General features: G+C 42.3%; 1 protein-coding gene across 3 annotated transcripts in view; it reads right to left on the bottom strand.

Annotated features, from left to right (window-relative positions):
• The window catches only part of vps54 (VPS54 subunit of GARP complex), a 99,334-nt gene that overhangs the window by 54,993 nt on the left and 23,215 nt on the right, over positions 1 to 21,126 (bottom strand). For all 3 annotated transcript variants that reach the window (XM_060831879.1, XM_060831880.1, XM_060831878.1), the window contains exons 4-9: positions 17,069 to 17,156; positions 11,088 to 11,122; positions 9,329 to 9,469; positions 6,347 to 6,732; positions 3,683 to 3,806; positions 2,222 to 2,329 (exon numbers count right to left, since the gene is read on the bottom strand). In XM_060831879.1, the coding sequence (XP_060687862.1) occupies positions 2,222 to 2,329; positions 3,683 to 3,806; positions 6,347 to 6,732; positions 9,329 to 9,469; positions 11,088 to 11,122; positions 17,069 to 17,156 (882 nt within the window). The remainder of the gene's footprint in view (positions 1 to 2,221; positions 2,330 to 3,682; positions 3,807 to 6,346; positions 6,733 to 9,328; positions 9,470 to 11,087; positions 11,123 to 17,068; positions 17,157 to 21,126) is intronic.

The raw sequence follows: 21,126 nt of genomic DNA, 5'->3' as shown, positions 1-21,126 counted from the left end.
GTTGAATACGAAGAGCAGTTTTGGACCCCATATCAAAGAAAGAATGTGCTGAGCCTTTGAGAGGGTTCAGAACTTCAAGAATACCGAGAGGCATCGACAGAGTGATATCAAGGTACTTCCACTTGCAGGACCCAAAGGCATAGCCTCAGAGTGAAGGGATAACCCTTTAGAACTGAGATGGGGAAGAAAGTCTTCAGCCTGAGGCTTGCGAATCTGTGGAACTCATTACTGCAAAAGGCTGTTGAGGCCAAGTCACTGAGTGCACTTAAGACACAGGTAGATAGGTACTTGATTAGTAAGCAGATCAAAGGTTACAGGGAGAAGGCAGGGGAGTGCAGCTGACAAACATATCAGCAGATCAGAACCAATGGGCTAAATGCCCTAATTCTGCTCCTATACAAGTCCCCTGGGCCAGATGGGATTTTTTTAGATTAGATTAGATTCCCTATCGTGCGGAAACAGGCCCTTCGACCCAACAAGTCCACACCAACCCTCCGATTCTCTGGGAAGCCAGGGAGGAGTCTGCCGAGCCTTTGGCTTTGATCTTTATGCCATCATTGTCTACCGGAATAGTGCCAGAAGACTGGAGATTAGCAAATGCTGTTCCCTTGTTGAAGAAGGGCAGTAGAGACAACCCTGTAATTATAGACCAGTGAGCCTTACTTCGGTTGTGGGTGAAGTGTTGGAAAAGATTATAAGAGATAGGATTTATAATCATCTCAGAAGGAATAAGCTGATTAGGGATAGTCAACACGGTTTTGTGAAAGGCGGGTCATGTCTCACAAATCTTACTGAGTTCTTTGAGATGGTGTCCAATCAGGTGGAGGAGGGTAAAGCGGTTGATGTGGTGTATATAGATTTCAGTAAGTCACTTGATAAGACTCCCCACTGTAGGCTATTTCACAAAATACTGTGGCATGGATTGAGGATGATTTAGCAGTTTGTATCAAACATTGGCTCGCTGAAAGAAGACAGAGAGTGGTGGTTAATGGAAAATGCTCACCCTGGAGTTCAGTTACTAGTGGTGTACCGCAAGGATCTGTTTTGGGGCTACTGCTGTTTGCCATTTTTATAAATGACCTGGATGAGGCCATAGAAGGATGGGTTAGTAAATTTGCAGATGACACTTAGGTTGATAGAGTTGTGGACAGTGCAGAAGGATGTTACAGGTTACAGAGGGACACAGGTAAGCTGCAGAGCTGGGCTGAGAGATGGCAAATGGAGTTTAATGCGGAAAAGCGTAAGGTGATTCACTTTGGAAGGAGCAACAGGAATACAGAGTACTGGGCTAATGGCAAGGTTCTTGGTCGTGTGGGTGAGCAGAGGGATCTCGGTGTCCATGTACATAGATCCCTGAAAGTTGCCACCCAGGTTGATTGGGTGGTTAAGAAGGCACACGGTGTGTTAGCTTTTATGAGTACAGGGATTGAGTTTTGGAACTATGAAATCATGCTGCAATTTTACAAAACTCTGGAGGGGCGACACTTGGAGTATTGTGTACAGTTCTGGTCACTGCATTATAAGAAGGTAGAAGCTTTGGAAAGGGTGCAGAGGAGATTTATTAGGATGTTGCCTGGTATGGAGGGAAGGTCTTATGAGGAAAGGCTGAGGGGCTTGAGGCTGTTTTCGTTGGAGAAAAGAATGTTGAGTGAGTACTTAATTGAGATGTATCAGATAATCAGAAGGTTAGATAGGGTAGACTGTGAGAGCCTTTTTCCTCAGATGATGATGGTTAGCACGACGAGACATAGCTTTAAATTGAGGGGTGATAGATATAGGACAGATGTCAGAGGTAGTTTCTTCACTCAGAGTATTAGGGGCGCAAAACACAGTGCCTGCAACAGTAGTAGCCTCGTCAACTTTAAGGGCATTTCAATGGTCATTGAATAGACATATGGACGAGAATGGAATAGTGAAGGTTAGATGGGCTTCAGATTGGTTTCACGGGTCAGAGCAACATTGAAGGCCGAAAGGCCTGTACAGCGCTGTAATGTTCTATATTATGGTCTAATCATAATTTCCTACAAAATTGTGCAATTTAGTTTTGATTTTGAAAGCCTGCAAATCAAACTGCCCATTCTGCTTTCTTATGGAAGACTTTCTTTCAATGAATTGGATACACATCAACTGATGTAAAAATTATATGTTCCATTAAAAGCTTGATCGAAAATACAGTACCAGAAATCCCACAATAGTAAGATACTAGTGGAACATAGTGTACCTGTTTAATTATGTTCTTTGCAGCTGCAATCATCTCTTCATGATAGATGTCCAGAAAGTCGAGTTTCCTTTGTCTGAGTAACCCAAATACCAAAGAAACCAACCGCTCCTTTAAGAGAGAATAAATACATTTACAAAGCAACATAACCTTTTCTTATTGTGAACAGGCTGTTCTGTAAAGTTCCCAATTAGGTAGCACATAATTTACCTTAAATTTATTAACAGCAAAGGTAGTTAACGAAAAAAAGGACGATGAGAGAAAATATAGCGAAATGCTCAATGTTTGGAATGTGACTACATAAAAAGCCAGAATTTATACGTGATGAAATTTGGAAAATCTCAAGTTGAAACTGAAGTACGAAGAAACGTCATCTTGATTTGAAACTATTTTATTCTAGTCATTGCCCACATATTCATTTGCTGACACTGGGAGCAGAGGGCAAATGTGCAGTCAGGAGTATGGGGACGGTCACCCCAACACATGCTACACCCTTCCTTATTGGATAACACAAGTTTAAATATTGTGCAATTACAAAATTTCATTAGAAATAGCTTATTTCATTTGGTGGTTTGGTAAATAAATCACTAGACACAGCCTCCTCCAGCCCTGCATTATCAGTTAACGGAGTGAAATGGAGGAAGAGATTAGCAGTGCTGTAAACAGAACACTCACATCCCCTGATTATTTCAACCATTTACAAGTTAGATAGACAGCAGGTTACACAGCAAATAAAACCACCCACATTCTACTGCTGGCCACATCTCTTAAATCAAATCTCAGGACAATCCCCATGACTGCAACAACATTTTTTCTTATAATGCACAATGAAGTGTCTTTAATTTCTGTTATTTTATTTTCAAAACCTAAAAATTACTGACTTCCAAAACTGTTAATGCCTGCCTGTGACGAACCTAAGTCGAGCAGGATCATAAAGCTTTTAAAATGTCCTCCTTCACATGAACATTGTTCATTAAATTATATCTTTGCTACTGTTTCTGCTTCGTGAAGTCAATGATTATAACAACATACGATGACATTTTTGACTATTTTCCAACATTTCCACAATGTGTTTGTCAACACAGCTCCAAATTACTGTGTCACAGCAATTCTATTAATCGCACAACATTCCTACTCAATTCCAACCCAGCAGGATGAAGCACTTGTACTGAAAAACTTCAAACATAACTAAACACTTAAAATTTGACCAAACATGGCATTCTCTTCTGGTTGCAAGAAAAAAAAGATCAATTACTAATGACATTGCAGAGAAATTTAGATAGCTGAATTTGTAACATCTCAGACTAAATGAGGGAAGACTGGGAAATGTTAATAATACATCACTCTGTGGATGTTGAACTCGCATGTTCACAGACTGAAATTATAACACAGAATCTACACATCTAGTTGTAAAATCAAACATTTAGTGCAACACTTCGTAATACAGTGAGTACTTTCACATACCTCTTCTAGCAACTGATCATCTTCCAAGGGCCTATTTAAGTCACTATGAGCATATGTAGAAAAATCTGCTATCATCATCTTATCTATAAGTCTTTCCAACTCGCACAGTTGTGAACCAAGGTGCCTGAAAAATGCAATTGTAGAAATATTTCTGAAACAAACATTCCTCAAACAAATAAACGCACTCAGGGATTATATCAGAAGCATTCCTGTCTACTCTGTATAACATTTTTTAGTAATAATTCATTTGATATAATATGTAACAATTTATTTTGTGATCAGTGTTTTAGAAAGGGTCTTTTGGCCATGTCCATTAGTTACAAACCATTACTGGTAAAACAATATTTCTATCAAAAGGTGACCCTGAGCAGTATACAATGGGTTATTATGTTCAGTGGATATACAGAGTATTCACATCAATAAACATGTACAGATTTAATAGTCCCTTAGCAGACGAGAAGCAACTTTCACTGCACCAACGGAAATGAACAACCATTGTGAAACTTTCATTTTGTGGACCATTAACAGAAATCAGGAAACTGTTAATAAATACAGTATTAAACAATTTATTGGAATTTCAGCTTTCTGTTTTATTAGAGGATTATAAATGAATAAATAATTATAAATGAAGCAGCCTCAATGACAACAAACAAGGACTGATGCCCTCTAATCCCATTCCATATTCCAATGTGGAACTGAAGGAAAGATATTAAAATTTGGCAACAATTTCTTGTTGCAAAAATAAACACATCTGAAGATTTGCACAATTTAAAAATAACCCATATGAAATAGGATCCAAACAGGTCCTGGAAAGAAAATGTACTAATATTTGAAAGATAAGTAATAACAAATGGGAGAGATAAGGAGCTCGATGCAACAGCTTATAGAAACCCACACAACACAGCCAGACAAATGGTCTCTTCCTGTGCCAAAAAAATCTTGAATCAAGACTCACAATGCTGTGTTTTTCTTATTTATAAGCACCTCATTCCAAATAAACTCTACGAGTGGAGACCATGGCCCACTGGTAATGGATGAATAAACCAGAAGTTAATACCCTGCTGAACAGGCTCAAATCCCACAGCGCAGGTCATGGAATTTTGATTCAATTAATGGAAGTGAAAACTAGTCTAAGTAATAGGGTCATGAAATATCTATTGTTTTCAATTCACAAATGCCTTTTATGGGAGGTTAGACAGACAGGAGGCTGGAAGAACACAGGAAGTCGGGCAGCATCAGGAGGTGAAGTTGACGTAAACCTGGTCTGTTGATCAGCCTACCTCGGTGAAATGTTAATAGCCCTGCTTTGCATTCTCACCATTTTCTGTCTTTAAATTAGAATTTCTATATGCAAATTTTCACTTCAGAACATCAGAAGATTCAAGAACGCAGGAAGGGTGCCATTAATTAAGAAAGGTGGTAAGGAAAAGCCAGGGTACTATGGACTGGTGAGCCTGACATCGGTGGTGGGCAAGGTATTCTGACCTGGTCAGGCCTTAATGTGACTCCAGAGCCGATACAATTGATTGTCATATAAAACAAAGAACTGCGGATACTGGAAATCTGAAACAAAATCCAAGTGCAGCAGAAACTCAGCAGGTCTGGCAGCATCTGTGGAGAGAAGGTTCTGATCAAAAGTCACTGAACATGAAACATTAACTTTGTTTTTCTCTCCACAGGTGCTGCCAGACCTGCTGAGTTTTTCCAGCACTTTCTGCTCTTGATTCTTAACTGCTCTCTGAAATGGCCCAGCAAATCACTCCGTTCAAAGGGAGTTAGGGATGGGCAGCAAAGGTCAGCAACACCTACAGCCCATAAACAAACCAGGGGAAATCCAGGAGAAATGATAAGATCTGATTCTCATCTCCTGCACACTGCTGCTCAGAACTCCCCTGAAAATATTGTCTCAACTCTCAATACTCAACAAGTAATCACACCATTTATTGTCATCTGTTGTACTGAGACACACCATCATGTGTGGAGTTTGCACATTCTCCCCGTGTCTGCGTGGGTTTCCTCCGGGTGCTCCAGTTTCCACCACAATCCAAAGATGTGCAGGTCAGGTGAATTGGCCACGCTAAATTGCCCATAGTGTTAGGTGCATTAGTCAGAAGGAAATGGATCTGGGTGGGTTACTCTTCAGAGGGTCAGTGTGGACTTGTTGGGCCGAAGTGCCTGTTTCCACACTGTAGGGAATCTAATCTAATCTAATCTAGGTTGCTAATCTATGGTGCGTTAATCTGCAATTAGTTTGCTAAAAAAGGCCAAAGTGACCACCCGACAGAAAATAATGAAAACTGAAGTTACCCAGAGATTCTGAACTGATCAATATTCTGTTACAAAGCACATACATGTCTGGGGGAAAAAAAAGATTCTGCTGTAAGACTTCCAGTCAAAACGATCTCTCTGCAGTTTTTAATCATGTTTTATAAGGGGACTTCTCCAGCCCGACGGAATTTTTCTGGGGAGAGGTCTCAAACCTGGTCTGTTGATCAGCCTACCTCGGTGAAATGCTAATAGCCCTGCTTTGCATTCTCACCATTTTCTGTCTTTAAATCAGAATTTCCATATGCAAATTTTCACTTCCAACCATCAGAAGCTTCAAGAACGCAGGAAATATCTGCAAAAGAGTTAATGAAAAATGAACTTTGCACCATCACTTACCTGAAACTATGAATCCCCTGAAGCTCCTGTTGTAGCACCTCCTGTGTTGTTGCAATTAGGTCCAGTGCCCCAACAAACTCGGAGGTTGATAGCAATAATTGTACTGTGGGCTGTGTTTGGTGAACGGTGGCCATTAACTTTAGTTTGTTGTACATTTTTACACAGTTATTTCTAGTCACAGCAAGTCTCAAAATTTGCAAAGATCCTTCACACATTACTTTGTCAATCTGGGCAATTTTATCACGAAGCATTTTTACGGCTTGCGAGGTTTTAGTGAGGTAGTCCTGCAGTTCATGTTGAGAAGTCATCGCGTGAAAAAAGGCATCAGAACGGAGTGAAATCTGGTGGGCTATATTCACTTCCACAACGTCTAAATAATGTGTTAGCTGCAAAATAAAATCCATTAGGAATTTAAATCGTAGAATTTTACAACTTAGATCATAGAACAGTACAGCACAGAACAGGCCCTTCAGCCCACGATGTTGTGCTGACCACTGATCCTCATGTATGCACCCTCAAATTTCTGTGACCATATGCATGTCCAGGAGTCTCTTAAATGTCCCCAATGACCCTGCCTCCACAACTGCTGCTGGCAACACATTCCATGCTCTCACAACTCTCTGTAAAGAACCGGCCTCTGACATCCCCCCTATACTTTCCTCCAACCAGCTTAAAACTATGACCCCTCGTGTTAGTCATTTCTGCCCTGGGAAATAGTCTCTGGCTATCGACTCTATCTATGCCTCTCATTATCTTGTATACCTCAATTAGGTCCCCTCTTCTCCTCCTTTTCTCCAATGAAAAAAGTCCGAGCTCAATCAACCTCTCTTCATAAGATAAGCCCTCCAGTCCAGGCAGCATCCTGGTAAACCTCCTCTGAACCCTCTCCAAAGCATCCACATCTTTCTTATAATAGGGCGACCAGAACTGGACGCAGTATTCCAAATGCGGTCTAACCAAAGTTTTATAGAACTGCAACAAGATCTCAGGACTCTTAAACTCAATACCCCTGTTAATGAAAGTCAAAACACCATATGTTTTCTCAATAACCCTGTCCACTTGGGTGGCCATTTTAAGGGATCTATGTATTTGCACACCAAGATCCCACTATTCCTCCACATTGCCAAGAATCCTATCCTTAACCCTGTACTCAGCTTTCAAATTTTACCTTCCAAAATGCATCACCTCGCATTTATCCAGGTTGAACTCCATCTGCCACCTCTCAGCCCATCTCTGCATCCTGTCAATGTCCCGCTGCAGCCTACAACAGCCCTCTATACTGTCAACGACACCTCCAACCTTTGTGTCATCTGCAAACTTGCTGACCCATCCTTCAATCCCCTCATCCAAGTCATTAATAAAAATTACAAACAGTAGAGGCCCAAGGACAGAGCCCTGACTTCGAGGCAAACATATTTTCCCTCTACTACCACTCGCTGTCTTCTGTTGGCCAGTCAATTCTGTATCCAGACAGCTATGTTCCCCCGAATCCCATTCCTCCTGACCTTCTGAATGAGCCTACCATGGGGAACCTTACCAAATGTCTTGCTGAAGTCCATATACACCACATCCACAGCTCGACCCTCATCAACTTTTCTAGTCACATCCTCAAAGAACTCGATAAGATTTGTGAGGCACGGCCTGCCCCTCTCAAAGCCGTGTTGACTGCATTTAATCAAGCCATGCTCTTCCAGATGATCATAAATCCTATCCCTCAGAATCCTCTCTAACACCTTGCAGATGACAGACGTGAGACTTACTGGTCTGTAATTGCCGGGGATTTCCCTATTTCCTTTCTTGAAGAGAGGAATTACATTTGCCTCTCTCCAGTCCTCAGTCCACTTGTATGTAGGCATCTGGTTAATCACAATTATGTTCAACAGTTTTTTGTGAATTACCATACTCTGCTATAAATGTTTAGTTTTGAACTATTTATCCTCCTTTGGTTTCTGATTCTATCTGGAACTGTCAATGGTTCTTCCTCAGCATCACCCCATATCTTTGTCATTTCGGACACCTCAAATCTGGTCTGCAGCACAGATTTCTCACCTGCTCAGCAGATCAGCTAGCATATGGTTTTCTATGCATGAATACATAGAAATAATTGTGGGACGCTTACTGAAAAGTTTACAAATTTACAATCTTTAAACACCTATGCCAATGAATAATCAAAGAAGAAAAAGTGCATCACCCAGATACTGGGCACCTTCCTCTATACATTGTGGGCAAAATGATAAGTTATGCTGAAAACAGACCTTCTCCAACTTTGAACCAAAGTCCTTACTTTGAAGAGGTGGGTCAGCTCAATCTGAGGAATCCTAGTTCCAAATAAAACCAGTAAATCCAACCTAGAGTTTCCTGAATTTATAGACTGTATATTGATCTCAAGAGAAGTTCCATAAATTGGTCTTGCCTGAGCTCATCAAATTACAAGCATCACAGGCAAGAGAAATAACTGCAAAATCATTTCTGAATACTTACTAGATCTATTGGATGGACTACTTGAATGCAATACCACAACAGCTTATAAAGATAATCAAATAATTCCTCAAGTACAGAACATAATATGTATTTTGGGGAGGGCTGTTTTGGCTTGATGGCCTGAATCTTTAGTGATAGGCAAAGGCGAACACTAATCACTTGCCTGCACTCAATACAGTACATTTGGAGTGGATTCAATTCATTAAACTTCTCACGAAAATCAAACTAGATGACATCATTTAAACCACCTCTACATAAAAACAGCATGCTTATTCCAGTGTAATGAAAACAAAATACTGAAAATACTCTGCTGTACAGACAAAATCTGTGGAGACAGAAACAGAGATGTTTCAAGTCTGTGACTATTTAACTCAAATGACCAGGCAAGTTGGAATCTCTCTTGATTCCTACTGATGCAAATTTCTGCATCCGAAATACAACAGAGCAATAGCATAGGAGAACCTCTCAAAAAGAAAAGTCACGAACTGTGTTTCTGAATACCTTTTCTTGCAGTAACCTTGACGATGCTCCGTCACGAGCCCCCTTCCCACTGGCTCCATGTTGGCCACTGAAATGTGACCAAGGCAAAACAGTAGAAAATGTTAAAGGATCTTCCAGAGCAAAGTCAGACTTCAAAAATATCTGTAATGGTGAGAAATAATACAAGTAAATAAATTATTCTCAAAACCATAATTCAGATTCTGCTTACATATCAAAGAAAACAGCTGGGAGGAGTCCTAAGCAACAACTGAAATGACCATTAGGTAATACTAAATAGAAATGCAATTTATGGTTTTGAATTTTAAAAATACGTTATTTCTTTTCCTCTCCAAGCTGCAACATGCAGCCACATGCCTTGCGTCTTAACAAACCGTAGGCAGCACAGTGGTTCAGTGGATAGCACTGCTTACCCACAGAGCCAAGGACCCAGGTTTGATTCCAGCCTCGGGTGACTGTGTGGAGTTTGCACAGTCTCCCCATGTACGTGAGGGCTTCCTCCCACAATCCAAAGATGTACAGGTTAGGGTGGATTGGCCATGCTAAATTGTCCATAGTATCCAAGATGTGTAGGCTAGGTACATCAGTATGGGGAAATGTAGGTTAATAGGAGAGGGGAATGGGTCTGGGTGGGACGTTCTTCGGAGGGTCAGTGTGGACTTGTTGGCTCAAATGGCCTATTTCCACAATGTAGGGATTCTTTGAAACCTTCCTCAGCGCGGACTATTTGGTGAGTAGTTGCTCTATAAAATCACAATCAGTCATTTGGCAATACAGAAATTCAGTTTTTGATGAAAAAGCTTTTCACTTTACAATCCTCAATCTAGCATTAGCAAGAAATTCTAATACATAGAGAAGACAACATTTGTACCACACAAGAGAAGTGGAACGGTGGCTCAGTGATTAGCTGTCAGCTAAAGCCAGGGACCCGGGTTCGATTCCACCTTCGGGCAACTATCCGTGTGCACGTTCTTCCCATGACTGCATGGGTTTCCTCTGGGTGCTCCAGCTTCCTCCTATAGTCTAGAGATGTGCAGGCTCAGTACATTTGCCATGAGAAATGCAGAATTATAGGGACAGAATGGGGAGGGGGAAGGGGGCGTGAGTCTGGGTGGGATGCTCTGAGAGTCAGCATGGACTCAATGGACCAAACGGCCTGCTGCCACACTGAAGGAATTCTATGATATCTATGAAGTGGTTGCCATGGAGAATGCACCAGTTGGATGATGACTAACAGCAACATTTGCTCTAAGCTGTGCATGTGCACACTGCTCCAAGACTTTACTCACAGCAATGGGCACTCCAATCATGGCACTGACTCTGGTTCCAGAAGTTGCTGCCACGCACAAACCTTGGAGGCCCAGGCAGCCAGAAAGAAAATTAAAGGGGAGACTGGTTGACAGTTGACAGTCAATATTCGATTAAATTCTAAACCAGGGAGATTGACTCTAATTAAACAAAACTTTGCCCCGAAGACAAGTTGTCACCTATTTTGTTGAGCTGAAAAAGTGCAGTGTGTGTAAATGTTCTGTCTTTCTGCAAAACAATTTAGCTTCCAGAACACACGTGAGTGTCACAATACAAATCCAACAACAATCCCAGTCAGCATTATCCAGCAAAAGACAAGTAATTAATTCACACTTGGTTCAATGCCAGAGGAGGCATTAAGGCAGCATTTTTGTCCTTATGAAATGCATTGATCACATCCATTTGCACATATTAGGGAAACAAAAGAAAGGAAAACATAACTATTGTGTGTTACCTTAGGTACTTGATCCAAATCTGTCCTTGATCTGTCTGCAATGACATGAATCAATTCAATTAAAATCAAGGTATATCATGCAGCCGAATAAACAAAACTAAAAATACTAATTGCACTGGAACCAGTACTCAAATAATTCAGATAGTTATCATAATGGTTCTGGCAAAGGACAGCACATGTCAGGCAGCATCCAAGGAGCAAGAGAATCGACGTTTCAGGCATAAGCCCTATATATCAGGCTCCTGCTCCTCGGATGCGGCCTGACCGGCTGTGTTTTCCCAGTACCACACTCTTGATTCTAATCTCCAGCATCTGCAGTCCTCACTTTCTCCTTACCTCACCTAACAGCATGACATCCACTCACTATTTTATCTTTGGTGTGAATCTGTATTACCAATGAGATCCACTCCACAATAACAAACACAAGTGCCTAGAGTAATACTGTGTCATAAACCAAAACATTGTCATTACTCATTGGTTTTTGCAGCTTCCTGAGCCACTGTCTGAGTGAATGCCTGACCCTAGACCTACCAATATCCCAACGCCAAACTCTATTGACCTTCTGGGAGAGATCAAAACTAGGTCAATAAACAAAACAGTGGCTAATGCATCCATTTGAGAAATTAGGAAACAAAAACTCTTTATTTTGTGTTTAAAATGTGCAACTTGCATCCATGGACATTAGTTTGGCAATACTGTAGATCATTTCAAGAGGAAACTAGATGATTACATTAGAGAAATGGAGATAGAGAGAGATAGGCTGAAAAGTTGAGAAGTGGCTGGAAAGGGAGGAGATCTCTATGGAGTACTAACACCCGTGCAGATTATTGGTAATGGAGTACTAACACCAGCATGGGTTATTGGTAATGGAATACTAACACCAGCGCAGATTATTGGTAATGGAGTACTAACACCCGCGCAAGTTATTGGTAATGGAGTATTAACACCAGCATGGGTTATTGGTAATGGAGTACTAACACCCGCACGGGTTATTGGTAATGGAGTACTAACACCAGCACAGGTTATTGGTAATGGAGTACTAACACCAGCACAGGTTATTGGTAATGGAGTACTAACACCAGCGCAGGCTATTGATAATGGAGTACTAACACCAGCGCAGGCTATTAATAATGGAGTACTAACACCAGCACAGGTTATTGGTAATGGAGTACTAACACCAGCGCAGGTTATTGGTCATGGAGTACTAACACCAGCACAGGTTATTGGTAATGGAGTACTAACACCAGCGCAGGTTATTGGTAATGGAGTACTAACACCAGCGCAGGTTATTGGTCATGGAGTACAGACACCCGCGCAGGTTATTGGTCATGGAGTACTAACACCAGCGCAGATTATTGGTAATGGAGTGCTAACACCAGCATGGGTTATTGGTAATGGAGTACTAACACCCGCGCAGGTTATTGGTAATGGAGTACTAACACCAGCGCAGTGTATTGGTCATGGAGTACAGACACCAGCACAGTTTATTGGTAATGGAATACTAACACCCGCGCAGGTTATTGGTAATGGAGTACTAACACCAGCACAGGTTATTGGTAATGGAGTACAAACACCAGCACAGGTTATTGGTAATGGAGTACAAACACCGGCGCAGGTTATTGGTAATGGAGTATTAACACCAGCACAGGTTATTGGTAATGGAGTACTAACACCAGCGCAGATTATTGGTAATGGAGTACTAACACCAGCGCAGGTTATTGGTAATGGAGCACTAACACCCGCGCAGGATATTGGTAATGGAGTACTAACACCAGCGCAGCTTATTGGTAATGGAGTACTAACACCAGCACAGGTTATTGGTAATGGGGTACTAACACCAGCGCAGATTATTAGTAATGGAGTATTAACACCAGCACAGCTTATTGGTAATGGAGTACTAACACCAGCGCAGGTTATTGGTAATGGAGTATTAACACCAGCGCAGGTTATTGGTAATGGAGTACTAACACCAGCGCAGGTTATTGGTAATGGAGTACTAACACCAGCGCAGATTATTGATCATGGAGTACAGACACCAGCGCAGTTTATTGGTAATGGAGTACAAACACCAGCACAGGTTATTGGTAATGGAGTACTAACACCAGCGCAGATTATTGGTCATGGAGTACAGACACCAGCACAGTTTATTGATAATGGAGTACAAACACCAGCACAGGTTATTGGTAATGGAGTACTAACACCAGCGCAGTTTATTGGTCATGGAGTACAGACACCAGCGCAGGTTATTGGTAATGGAATACTAACACCAGCGCAGGTTATTGGTAATAGAGTACTAACACCCGCGCAGGTTATTGGTAATGGAGTACTAACACCAGCACTGGTTATTGGTCATGGAGTACTAACACCAGCGCAGTGTATTGGTCATGGAGTACAGACACCAGCACAGTTTATTGGTAATGGAATACTAACACCCGCGCAGGTTATTGGTAATGGAGTACTAACACCAGCACAGGTTATTGGTAATGGAGTACAAACACCAGCACAGGTTATTGGTAATGGAGTACTAACACCAGCACAGTTTATTGGTCATGGAGTACTAACACCAGTGCAGGTTATTGGTAATGGAGTATTAACACCAGCGCAGGTTATTGGTAATGGAGTATTAACACCAGCACAGGTTATTGGTAATGGAGTACTAACACCAGCGCAGATTATTGGTAATGGAGTACTAACACCAGCGCAGGTTATTGGTAATGGAGCACTAACACCCGCGCAGGATATTGGTAATGGAGTACTAACACCAGCGCAGCTTATTGGTAATGGAGTACTAACACCAGCACAGGTTATTGGTAATGGGGTACTAACACCAGCGCAGATTATTAGTAATGGAGTATTAACACCAGCACAGCTTATTGGTAATGGAGTACTAACACCAGCGCAGGTTATTGGTAATGGAGTATTAACACCAGCGCAGGTTATTGGTAATGGAGTACTAACACCAGCGCAGGTTATTGGTAATGGAGTACTAACACTAGCGCAGGTTATTGGTAATGGAGTACTAACACCAGCGCAGATTATTGATCATGGAGTACAGACACCAGCGCAGTTTATTGGTAATGGAGTACTAACACCAGCACAGGTTATTGGTAATGGAGTACTAACACCAGCACAGGTTATTGGTAATGGAGTACTAACACCAGCGCAGATTATTGGTCATGGAGTACAGACACCAGCACAGTTTATTGATAATGGAGTACAAACACCAGCACAGGTTATTGGTAATGGAGTACTAACACCAGCGCAGTTTATTGGTCATGGAGTACAGACACCAGCGCAGGTTATTGGTAATGGAATACTAACACCAGCGCAGGTTATTGGTAATAGAGTACTAACACCCGCGCAGGTTATTGGTAATGGAGTACAAACACCAGCACTGGTTATTGGTCATGGAGTACTAACACCAGCGCAGGTTATTGGTAATGGAGTACTAACACCAGCACAGGTTATTGGTAATGGAGTACAGACACCAGCGCAGCTTATTGGTAATGGAGTACTAACACCCGCGCAGGTTATTGGTAATGGAGTACCAACACCAGCGCAGGTTATTGGTAATGGAGTATTAACACCAGCGCAGGTTATTGGTAATGGAGTACTAACACCAGCGCAGTTTATTGGTCATGGAGTACTAACACCAGCACAGTTTATTGGTAATGGAGTACAAACACCAGCGCAGGTTATTGGCCTACGTATGTGCTGTAGATTCAATACACAATTTGATCCTAATGACAAAACATAATTTCTGCTGCAGTAATTATGGTCCAAGAACATACTACTTTAGTTAAATACAGATACAAACTTTAAGAGATTTATCCCATTTTTCACAAGTAATTCATAAATTAATTCAACAATCACATCAACAAGGTGCGAAACAGCAAGGTGCTCGAACCAACAATGTTGAAACCAATGTTTATGGACAATGATCAAGGTTTGCATTAACCCAGCATTATCAGCTGTCTTATTTTAAACATCGTCGTTCCAATGTGAGGGGACAGGGCTTTATAGATCACTTATGCAGAAGTTTAAACTAGTTAAACTTAGGAGCAGACCAAGGTAAAGGGAACAGTGAAGCAAAGTCAAAATAATGGAAAACATATTTAATATCCAGATCTCATGGGGCCAATAATTCAAGAGAACAAGTAGTAAAGTGAAGGCAGTACTAACTGAAGGTAAACTTCAGACACAGAAGAAAGAATACATCTCGACAGTTAAAGCAAAACAAAAAAAACTGAAAAGAAGGAAGTACTTTACAAAGTACTTGGATGAGCACTTGAAATGTCATAACATTCGGAGCTACGTTTCCCTCCCCATCCCCTTCCGCTAAGACTGTTCCCTCTGTGACCACCTGATCAGGTCCACGCACCCCCAACAACCCACCCTCCCTTCCTGGCACCCTGCCCAGTCACCGCAGGAATTGCAAAACCTCCTCCCTCACCTCCATCCAAGGCCCCAAAGGAGTCTTCCATATCCATCAAAGTTTTATCTGCACATCCACCAATATAATTTATTGTATCCATTGCTCCCGATGAAGTCTCCTCTACATTGGGGAGACTGGACGCCTTCTCACAGAGCGCTTTAGGGAACATCTCCGGTACACCCACACCAATCAAACCCACCGTCCTGTGATCCAACATTTCAACCGCTCTCCCACTCTGCCAAGGACATGTAGGTCCTGGGCCTCCTCCACCGCCGCTCCCTCACCACCTAACACCTGGAGGAACAGTGCCTCAACTTCTGCCTAAGAACACTTCAATCCCAGGGCATCAATGTGGACTTCACCAGTTTCCTCATTTCCCCTTCCCCCACCTCACCCCAGTTCCAACCTTCCAGCTCAGCACTGCCCTCATGACTTGTCCTACCTGCCAATCTTCCTTCCCACCTATCTGCTCCACTCTCCTCTCTGAACTATCACCTTCATCCCCACCTCCATCCACCTATTGTACTCTTTGCTACCTTCTCCCCAGCCCCACCTCCCTCCCATTTATCTCTCCACCCCAGAGGCTCCCTGCCTTCATTCCTGATGAAAGGCTTTTGCCCAAAACGTCGATTTTCCGGCTCCTCAGATACTGCCTGACCTGCTGTGCTTTTCCAGCACCACTCTAATCTAGACTCTGATTTCCAACATCTGCAATCCTCACTTTTTGCCTATTCGAGGTTCTAGGCCTAGGAATGGAAAGTGCAACTTGTTTAGATTTAGAGAAGATTTTGTCGGTGCAGACTCAATGGACCAAAGGGCTTCTTCTACACTGTATGATTCTTATAATGCATGATGTCTATAAAGGAGTTATCAGGTTTAGTAGAAGAAATGCTACAGTTGGGAGGGGATGGAAATTAAATATTGATTCACAACAACTAAACAGATCAAACGGTAACTGGGACAGTGGATACAGTGAATGTTGGGACGGCGAGTAAATTTAAGGAAGAGTTAGACAGATTTTTAATTGGTAATGGGTTGAAGGGATATGCAGGAAAATGCGAGTGAGGAGCAGAATGAAGGATTGAATGGCAGAGCAGACTAAATTGACCGAATGGCCTAATTCTGCTCTATATCTTATGAACTTATGAGGATGAAAATCATGCAGAAAAATATGAAAATCGCAGACCAGCTGAAAGGACTTGATCTGCATGGTTGTTTCAAGCAAGCCTGCCCTGATCCCAAAAGGTGTAGCACAGTCAGTTGTCCAACAAGATCAACCTGTCAGAAATGAACATTTGCTCAGATTACGCTTTAAATTGCTGTATTCAAAAGTTGATTATTTCAAATAACTTGAACACAATCTGCACAATATGCGGATATTACTTCTAACAATAGTAAAAGGGTAAAATAGCTGGCAATTCAACTACGTCTCACTTCACTGCAGCTGAATTCTTGTTTGCAGAAATAGCAAGTTCACAGCCATAAGGAGCAAATGTACAGATTTTCTCAACTATTCAACAAAGGACTCTATTAGACAAGTTCTTACCATGGTTGTGTACAACGGGTGCAAGTGTTTGGTTTAGTCCATCCTTCAGTGGGCAGATTTTCTTGCACTTCTCATGAATCTTTTGTCGCTAGAAATGAGAATCACATTAAACGTGATTAGACAATTCCACAAAACAATGCTCAAAATTTAAAATCCTGACAAGGTAAGTAATATTGTTGGTTTCGTGAACATTACGTTTTGTTTTTGGTTCCAGATTTGAATGATTTGAGAGAATCACGGAATTTAATTCTGTCAAACAAGCTGTTTTCATTAATAGTCTGCAAGCTTTTTTTCAAAAATATTGTTTGTTAGAAAGAGTTATTCAAGCGGGTGTGTGTCTATAGGTACCTAATGAATAATTGCTGGGCACTACAGATTTAGTACTGCTGAACAAAGATACTTTGTCAAACCATTTTTTGAATCATAGAATACCTAAAATGTGGGAAGGAGACCATTCAGCCTGTCAAGTCTGCACCAATCCTCCGAAGAGCAACCCGCCCAGACTCAATCCCTCCACTCTGGCCGTATTACCTACAATTACCATGGCTAATCCACCTAGCCTACACATCCCTGGATACTATGGACAATTTAGCATGGCCAATCCACCCGAACCTGCACATTGAGGTGTACAGCAAGGAAACAGACCCTTCAGTCCAACCCGTCCATGCTGACCAGATATCCCAACCCAATCTAATCCCACCTGCCAGCAACTGGCCCATATCCCACCAAACCCTTCCTATTCATATATCCATCCAAATGCCTTTTAAATGTTGCAATTGTACTAACCTCAAGCACTTCCTCTGGCAGCTCATTCCATACACACACCACCATCTGCGTGAAAAAGTTGTCCCTTAGGTATCTTTTATATCTTTCCCCTCTTACCCTAAACCTATGCCCTCTACTTCTGGACTCCCCGACCCCAGGGAAAAGACTTTATCTATTTATCCTATCCATGCCCTTCATGATTTTATAAACCTCTATAAGGTCACTCCTCAGCCTCCGACGCTCCAGGGAAAACAGCCCCAACCTGTTCAGCCTCTTCCTATAGCTCAAATCCTCCAACCCTGGCAACATCCTTGTAAATCTTTTCTGAACCCTTTCAAATTTTACATCATCCTTCCTATCGGAAGGAGACCAGAATTACCCACAATATTCCAAAAGTGGCCTAACCAATGTCCTGTACAGCCGCAACATGACCTCCCAACTCCTGTACTCAGTAGTCTGACCGATACAGGAAAGTATACCAAATGCCTTCTTCACTATCCTGTCTACGTGCGACTTCACTTTCAAGGAGCTATGAACCTGCACTCCAAGGTCTCTTTGTTCAGCAACTCTCCCTCGGACCTTACCATTAAGTGTATAAGTCCTCCTAAGATTTGTTTTCCCAAAATGCAGCACCTCACATTTATCTGAATTAAACTCCATCTGCCACTTCTCAGGAGGAAACCTAGTGGAACTCATGCAGACATAGGGAGAATATGCAAACTCTACAGGGCCAGTCACCTGAGGGTGGAATTGAACCCTGAGTCCCTGGCACAGTGAGGCAGTAGTACTAACCACTGAACCACGGTGCCACCTTTTTGGTTTGACATCAATCTGTTTGGACATGTTCAGAGAAACACAGATTTATAGCACAAAGAGAGCCCTTCAGCCCACTATGTCCACATTGGTCAGAAACAACCACCGAACTATCCTAATTCATTTTCCAGAACTTGGCCTGTAGCCTTGTACACTAGATATTGCAAATGCACATCTAAATACTTGTGCAATGTGATGAGGGTTACGGCTTCTCCCTCCCTTACAGGCAATGAGTTCCAGATTCTCACCAGCCTCTGGGTGAAAAAGCAATTCCTCAAATCTCGTTTAAACCTCCTGACCCTTACCTTCTATCTCTGCCCCACACTGGTCTTTGTTCCCTCCACCAGGGGGAAAGGTTAATTCCTGTTTATTCTTTGATGTCACTAGTTTTATAGATCTCAAATCAGGAGATTCCTCCATCTCCCCTGCTCTGAGGAAAACAACCCCAGTCTGTCCAATCTGTCTTCATAACTGAAACTCTCCAGCTCAGGCAATATTCTGGTAAATCTCTTCCATACCCTCCCCACTGCAATCACACCCCTCCCATCATATGGATTCCAGAACTGCATACAATATTCTAAATGTGGCCTAACCAATGTTTTATATAGTTCCACCATAACCTCCCTGCTCTTAAACTCCACCCCTCAACTAATAAAGGCCAGTATCCCCATATGCCTTCTCAGCCAGATTACCCATCTGTCTTGATACCTTAAGACACTAGTGTACACGCACACAAGGTCTCTCTGAACCTCAGAGCAACCCAGAACTCTACCATCCATCATGTATCCCCTTGCCTGTTTGTCATGCACAAGTGCATTGCCTCACATTTATCTGCAATGAATTCCATTTGCCATTGATCAGAACATGTGACCAGCCTAATTTGTCCTCCTCACTACTTAATTATCCCATCAATGTTCGTATCATCTGCAAACTTAATGATCAGTCCGCCCACATTCACATCTAAATCATTGGTTTCAACCATAAATAACAAAAGCTCCAACACTGACCCTGTGGGACACCACTGGACACAGATTTCCAGACAAAAAAAAACACTCCTCAATACTCACCCTTTGCTTCCTGCCACTCAGCCAACTGTGGAGCCAATTTGCCTCATTTCCCGGGATCACATGGGCTCTTATTCTCACTGTCTCCCAGGAGGGACCTTATCAAAAGCCTTGCTGAAGACCGGGTAGACTACATCAAAAGCATTGCCCTCATCTACACATCTGGATATCCCTTAAAAATTCAATCAAGTTGGTCGGACATAACCTCTCCTTACCAAATCCATGCTGACTGTTCTGGATTAATCCCTGCCTCTCCAAATGCAGATTAATTCAGTCTCTCAGAAGTGCTTCTAATAGTCAACCCACCACTGAGGTTAGACTAACACGCCTTTGGGGCAGGTGGGACTTGAACCTGCTCCTTCTGGACCACAAGGACCTTTCGTCTTGCATTCATTGGCACAATTTACAAAAAAAGACCAGTGTGATGAGGAACCGACATTTCATACTGTATCACAACACCGTGCTGACTGGCTGACAAGGAGCACCCTGATGAGACATAAGACAAAGGAGTGGAAGTAATGCCATCGAGTCCACTCCACCATTCAATCTTGGCTGATGGGCATTTCACTTACTGGCACTCTCCCTATAGCTCTTAATTCCTTGGGAGATCAAGAATCTATCAATCTCTGCCTTGAAGACATTTAGCGTCCCGGCCTCCACTGCACTCTGCAGCAATGAATTCCACAGGCCCACCACTCTCTGGCTGAAGAAATGTCTCCACATTTCCATTCTAAATTGACCCCCTCTAATTCTAAGGCTGTGCCCACGGAGCCTAATCTCCCCGTCTAACAGAAACAACTTCCCAGCGTCTACCCTTTCTAAGCCATGCATTATCTTGTAATTTTCTATTAGATTTCCCCATAACCTTCTAAACTCTAATGAATACAATGCCAGGATCGTCAGCCGTTCATTCTATGTTAGGCCTACCATTGCAGGGATCATCCGTGTGAATCTCCACTGGACACGCTCCAGTGCCAGTATGTCCTTCCTGAGATGTGGAGCCCTAAATTGGACAGTGTTCTAAATGGGGCCTAACTAGAGCTTTATAAAGTCTCAGTAACACATCACTGCTTTTATATTCCAACCCTCTTGAGATAAATGACATTACATTCACTTTCTTAATCACGGACTCAACCTGCAAATAACCTTTAGAGAATCCTGGACGAGCACTCCCAAATACCTCTTTGGCTTTCTGAATTTTCTCACCATTTAGAAAGTAGTCCATGCCTGTATTTTTTTTTCCAAAGTGCAAGAGCTCGCATTTGCTCACGTTAAATTTCATCAGCATTTCCTGGACCACTCTCCTGAACTGTCTAAATCTGTCTGCATCCTCCCCACCTCCTCAGTACTACCTGCCTGCCCACCTAACTTCGTATCATTGGCAAACTTCTCCAGAATGCCCCCAGTCCCTTCATC

The sequence above is a fragment of the Hemiscyllium ocellatum genome, chromosome 10 (assembly GCF_020745735.1).
Source record: "Hemiscyllium ocellatum isolate sHemOce1 chromosome 10, sHemOce1.pat.X.cur, whole genome shotgun sequence".
In the NCBI taxonomy this organism is placed as follows: Eukaryota; Metazoa; Chordata; class Chondrichthyes; order Orectolobiformes; family Hemiscylliidae; genus Hemiscyllium; species Hemiscyllium ocellatum.
This window is presented reverse-complemented; position numbering and strand designations above follow the sequence as displayed.